Genomic DNA, 6,684 nt, shown 5'->3' with positions numbered 1-6,684 from the left:
ATATCTTCATTTGAAAAAATTGTATAAATATTCAAATTAAATAAGAATTAGGTATTTTTATAAAAATGTCTAACATTTGATCTTAAAATGAAACTATACCTTCAATTTAAAAAAATCTTTAAAAGAAATATAAACAATTATATCAGAACTATGCATTTGAATAAAAAATATTGAACAGTTTACCTTCTTCAAGTGGCAGGATATACATTTTTATTCCAACAAAGTTATTGTAGGAATATCCAAAACTAAATAAGAACAATGTATTTTAATAAAAATATCGAAAATTTAATCTTAAATAAAAGCGATAGTTTTATTTTTAAAAAATCATTGTGGAACTATAAAAACTTAACAAACCACTATGTAATTTAATACAAAATATGGATTATTTTGTCTTAAACTGGAACGATATCTTTATAACAAAAAAAATTATCGTAGAAATATGAAAAATGAAATAATAACTATAATTTTTAACCAAAACTATATTTTAATAAAAAAATATCGAACATGTTATCTTAAATTGGAACAATATCTTTATTTGAAAAAAACTCTTGCAAAGCTATAACTTCGCCGATAAAAGGTGGTGCTACGCTTCTAAGTTATTATTTAAATATGTATAGGCGCAAGGGTACATGGTGTTGTTGCTGATGGTGCTAGTCCAAATAGAAAAATTTTGACAGAAGTGGGTTGCAGTGGAAAGCTCGACAACTTCAAGAACTGGTTTATTCACCCAACTGTGAATGACTGAAAAGTTTTTGTATTCTCCGACACTAGCCACCTTATTAAAATAGTTCGAAATAGACTGTTCAATAATGGAACACTCAAGGTTTAAAATATTTATTTTATTAAACAAAAACAACTTTTACTTCTATAAATTTGATGTTTTCAATTTCAGATTTACCCAGACAAACCGGACGTTCAGTGGCATTATTTTCGGCTGGTTCATAAACACGATGATGAACGGGTTGGAGATTTAAAGGTCTGTGCGAGAATCACTCCAGGTCATTTAAATCCTCATTCACTTTTAAAAATGAGAATGTATTTAGCTCTGCAGGTAATTTTATTTAATTATACATTTTATACAATTTTGATAAAATAAATAACACTTCATTTAATTTATTTTAGATTTTAAGCAAGTCTATGGCCAAAGGTTCGAAATAGAATTGAAACCTAACTCTGAAGATTGAAAGATTCGTATTTTGTTTTCATTACATAAGCTTTCCTTCACGAATATTTGCTACCTTTATTGCTAACTTTTTTCATAATAGATCATATCAGATAGTATTGATTGGCTTGATTCTTGGGAGAAAAGAGTCCGAAGTGGATTTTTGTCTGCAGATGACTTTTTGACTGATCAGTCAGCCCAAGGCTTGAGGATGACTTTGTATTCAGTTTTGGACATGACTGCAGATTTGATTGAAAGCTACAGTTCTGAATCCGTTTTGACGGGGAAAATAAGCCAAGATCCTTTAGAGGTATTTCATTTCATCAAAATTTCATTAAAGAAATATTCCATCTAAATAATTTAAAACATGTTTTCAGAGATTTCACTAGAATGTCTAAGTTTGAAATATTTTTAATTAATTGCGATTTTGTTTATTTCGCAAAGGTTTTTTGGCACAGTAAGATTGGCATGTGGAAGCAACGACCATCCTTCTATTCCTACATTCCTTCAAATTTACAAAATCCTATCTGTGTTTAGTATATCAAAGCTTCCAAAACTGGGTAACTGCACTGCTTTTAAAACTGATCCATCAAAATTCTTAATCTACTATACTACAGCTAATGCTTCAAAGCTATTAATTCAACTATTTAAACATTGTCCTCTATGTCACAACGCTCTCCTTTCAAACGAAAATCCTTCCAAATGTGAAGTTGCTCCACTTTCAGATACTCATACTCATAATAGTCTTGTTTATCCAAATATTCAAATCTTTTCTTCAGTTAAAAGTTTGGAATCGCTTTTTAAACAGTATGGCCGTTTGAATAACTTTCGACCTTATAATTAACGAACTTATTTCAAATAAAACATTTAAATATCCATGTGTTGATTACAGCTGTGACGTTCTTGCGTACGTCATCAAGAACTATTTATCGCTTAGAATAAGGCAGTTCGCTAAAGAAAGGAAAATTAAAGCTAAAAGGCGAAATGTTATTTTTTTTTAAACTGAAACGACTTGCTGAGGTTTAAACGGCTTAATGTTTGAAGCAGTGTAAATATGTTTATTATAGTTTACAAAGTTTATTCAAATTAATCACTTGTTATTGTTTTAGGGTTATTGTCGTTAATAAATTGCTTATTTGTATCAGCATATGACATTGTTCTTATTTCAATTTTCTTTCCCATTAAATCAATTCCTTGTCCCAATATAAAATTCGAATATCTGTTATTTAATTTTAATTTCTAATTAAATTTTACATTTCAGAACAGTAATTTTCTTCATGAAATATAATTTTACAATATTATTATTAAAAATTATATTATCAGTTCCTCACAATTTTTTGTAACTATATGTGATAAAAAAAAAATATTGTTTGTCTCTATGATTTTTTTTAACTTATTTTTTTTAATACTTTATATAATGTTTATAGGCAAATTTGGAATTCAACAATGAAATTTAGTATAATTATTTGTTTTATTTTGTTTCTTGAGTCGACATAAATAATTTTAATTGCTTTCCTGCATGTTACCTGTTCCGTCGGAACAATTATATTATACTTATTTTTATGCGATTCGTCGAAAGGCAAAAATTTATTTTACGTTACTTTGGGAACAATATTTAGGAACATCTGTCTTTAACATCCTAACTTCTAAATTGTGTATGTAAGTGTTTACTAGAAGTGAAAATTCCTAAAGTTTCTATTTTATGTCTTTATTGCAATAAGCTGCCTAAACCGTCTAAAGGCACGATCGCCGATCGCTGTAAAAACGTTCCTGTCATTAGACGTTATTTTCAAGGTTCTTAAATCGTTTGCCTGCCTGTCTTTACTTACACATCTGTCAACCATGTGACCAAGGGCCTCTAGACCCTTGGGTTTCAACTTCGGGGGTTTTTCCCTTAGGGTTTTCCACTTCGTCGATTTCCGTCAAGGATCGGAAGTGAACCGGTCACTCTAAGAGATCGAGATCGTGTCATCTCCAAAACCGAAACCGTCAACTAGTCTCTAATGAGCATCTGACCTATGCAGTTCGTTGCATAGGCAGCCTAACAAATTGTTTTCCAGTAGCAAATGATTGTAATATAAATCCTCCATTCCATATACAGTGTTTTGTACTATTAATAAACATAGCATAAGTTGTATTTTGTTTTCTTGTAACAGTTTTTATACAAAACACCCAATTAAATCTAGTTCCCTATAAAATTACCATCCTACATAAAGAACATTACCATTGAAAACTTTCATATTTTCCGCAGCTAGGAAAGAAAGATTTTGACGATTTTTAAAAATTGAAATGTTAATTTTTAAAAATATTTTTAATTTCAATTGTTTAATGCATAATACCGATTGCCATTACGAATAACATCAATTAACTTAATTTATAACTAATGTTTCCTACGCTTGCCATGTAAAAATAGGCTGGAAAGACTCCCAGCGCCATCTGCACTCCTCGCTTCACTTACCGTACTAGTGAACTAACGCCGACGCAGTCATTGCAGGGGACTGGGTTTTAAATTTGGAAAGACAAATAGTACAGTACCGTAAAAGTCCAAAAGCCACTTACGTATGTTAGCTTTGAACGTAGAAAATCAATGACAACGATTTTGTCTCGGAAAAAGTATTATGGAATACAGTCTTTATAAATGTTTTAACATCATTCATACACATTGATGAATATTTTTCCCCTTCTGTAAAAAAATTACATATTTCGTTATTTGAACTAACAATATCGACAAGCGGTTTTTCATATATAAAAATACAGAGGGCAAAAGCCGCGAGTCGACATTAATAGTAAGCTATACTCGACTTTATTGTATTCAAGATCGAGCCTCGACGATTTTAAAAGTTCAAAAAACTGCGGTCATTTTTAGTTTTTATGTCATACCGAGTTTTAAGAGCTGAATATAACTTTTCAGTGACCTACGGTTTTACCCTGCAGAGAAGTATTAAGTTTCATTTGAAAAAAACTCATTATTCAAGCAAATCTATTTGTTTTTTAGAATTCTCCTTCCCGTAGATAGATACAGTTTTCTTTTGCGAATCGATTGATGTGAAAATATAATTTTTGTAAGAAAAGTGAAATTAATGTCTTTTTAACGTATACGACAGTAGAATATCTTAAACAAAAGATAGTAGAAAATTACTTTACTTTTTTTTAATCCGAGCTCTACTCGTGCCTTCAAAGTTCGGGCATGTATTCACTATTCATTGTGTAATTATTTTGTAGATTCATACTTTTCAGCTACGACTTCGGGTCAAAAGGGACATTTCGACGCACATGCGGTTTACGCAGGTGACGATGCAGTGAGTGCTGGAAGGTGGTCGCAATTAGCGACAGCTGGGGTGCGATCTGCATTATCAGCGCTAATGTTACGCTTCGGGCTGGACACCTACAATCATCCAAATGCCACCATCCGACCGCCAGGTAATCCGGTTGTCAGTCTGGCAAATAATCTCCCTTCGACATCCTCACAGTCTGCATTCGGCTCTTAAAGTTATATGTACATAAATAATTGAGACGAACCGTAAGCGCTGTGCAAAACAACATCAAGTAGCCGATTCATTGTTTTCTAACTAGAGATTAGAAATAGGATACAGTGTCCGGTGGGTTTTTGATCTGTCAACAAAAAAGGGATCAAGGTTTGTTGCGCGGAGCTACGTAGCTTTTATTTTATAAAAAAGAATAAATAGTCCTTACAAAAATTTACTTTGGCATTGAAAATTTGCTTACCATGCGGACTTTCAAATTTCTAGTTAAGCACAGTTAAAAAAAAGTTCATGTCATTTTACTCTATCTACGTTGGAAATTAATCGATCCGCGTCTAACGATCTAAGTATACACCCTTTTGTGAAAATATAAGTAAATTTTGGAAAATCTCATTGTCATTTAAGTTGACTAGCGTTGTAAATTTACTACTTCGGAGTGCATCAAATAATTTCCAATAATGGGCGTAGCGATTTTACAACGGTTTGTGAATAGGCAAGTGTTATTTCACATTTTTCTATTAGACTACAGTTGCTAATAAGTAATCGTTTATTGTAAATTTATCATGTTATTCATTTTGGTTCTAAAACACGCTGTAATTAAAATTACAACACATTGTAAATATCATACAAGCTTTTTTTTAACGTGCAAACCATCTGTGATAAGTGCAGAATTAAAAAGTCATCGCAAAAATAATTCTGACAATGGTCGATTGATGCGACACAATTACTAGACGATATTATATCATTCTCCGTTCACCATTCTGTTGACCGGAGATTTATTTGCGGTGAGAACAGCGAGTAAATTTAAAATAAATTTTTCTTTCGCTGTGTTACAGTTAAAGTTGAGAGGAGCATTGTGGTGAATTAGTTGACGATGACTGTATGTGTAAGCAAGTGTAGTTGATTAATCGAGATACCAATACCGAGTGAAACTCAATGCATTGTAAAGTTTAATTGAATTCTTAAGCATTCTATTTAAGATTTTATTAGATATAGTCTGTGGATATGTTTATAGGATGTAATATGTACATAACATTAAGGCATTGGTGCTAATAAAGGAGCAGACCTCAAAAATCTTAGGCTTTTCCCAGTAAGTTAATAGTTCCGAGGTCGTGATTACATTAATTATAAAAATGGGAAATCGTCATATTCTCGAAGTGCACGATGGGATACTCAAAAGGTTTATCATTTCTGAGTTATTCAAGACAAAAATTATAGCCTAAAAACTAAAGAACAAATAACTTTTCTAAAACTCTCGTTTTATAAATAAATTTGGAGGGTAAAGACTTTTGTTACAATTTGATGATTCTTTTTTAATATTATGTTCCCTAAGTACTGATAGATTAGAATGCGTGGCTAAATTAAGCCATGTGTCTAACGTTTATTGTTCTTTAATTTATCCGTTCCATAGCTTTTAAATAATAGTCAGCTTCAGGCTTACCCTAGTTTTTTGACTTAAAAAAGTAAGATAAAATGTAAATGCCTGATGTGGATACGACATTGAAAAATTATTGATAAGTTACTTCTCGCATTTGTATCAATATTTACTGAGATGTGATACAAATTCGGAATAGAGAAATAAATATGTAAATAAAAGTAAAATCTCTAATGGAATTTGAACATTCAGAAAATAGTTTAGTTCTATTTATTGAAAAAGCGATTTACGTGAAAAATGTAAAAGAGCGAAAAAGAATAGTTGAAGAAGTTTAGTGAAGAATTGAGTTTTCATTAGGTTTAAGAAAAAATAAAGATGAGTGTCATAAAGTTCTTATAATATTAGTGTAATCAGGTATCAGGGTCGTTCCATTTTATTTCGCTTGTTGTGACTTATTAAAAAAAATATAATACACAAGTATAATATTTTTCAAGGTTTTTTGAACTTATTTCGAAATAATATTTCGAAAATCCATTTTTTAAAGTGCAACGAGGCAGAGGATTCTCAGAGAAATGTACATTATAAAAAAGTTAGACGTATCCACCAGCCTTTAAATTTATATTTTTTTGAGCAAGAGTAAGTTTTTTCCAAATAATGGATGAAAA

General features: G+C 30.9%; 1 protein-coding gene across 2 annotated transcripts in view; it reads left to right on the top strand.

Moving 5' to 3' along the window:
* LOC117181858 (cyclin-dependent kinase 12) overlaps window positions 1-5,930 on the top strand; it is a 137,723-nt gene extending 131,793 nt beyond the window's left edge. The window contains exon 11 of one of the 2 annotated variants that reach the window (XM_033374863.1): window positions 4,400-5,930. In XM_033374863.1, coding sequence (XP_033230754.1) covers window positions 4,400-4,650 — 251 coding nt within the window. In that variant the 3' untranslated portion in view covers window positions 4,651-5,930. Of the gene's footprint in view, window positions 1-4,384 lie in introns of both variants that reach the window. The other variant, XM_033374862.1, reaches the window with a different exon arrangement.
* Window positions 5,931-6,684: the final 754 nt, after the last annotated feature.

This window comes from Belonocnema kinseyi, chromosome 10, assembly GCF_010883055.1.
Source record: "Belonocnema kinseyi isolate 2016_QV_RU_SX_M_011 chromosome 10, B_treatae_v1, whole genome shotgun sequence".
NCBI lineage: Eukaryota > Metazoa > Arthropoda > Insecta > Hymenoptera > Cynipidae > Belonocnema > Belonocnema kinseyi.
The sequence above is the reverse complement of the archived record's forward strand: the minus strand, read 5'-3'. Positions and strand labels throughout refer to the sequence as shown.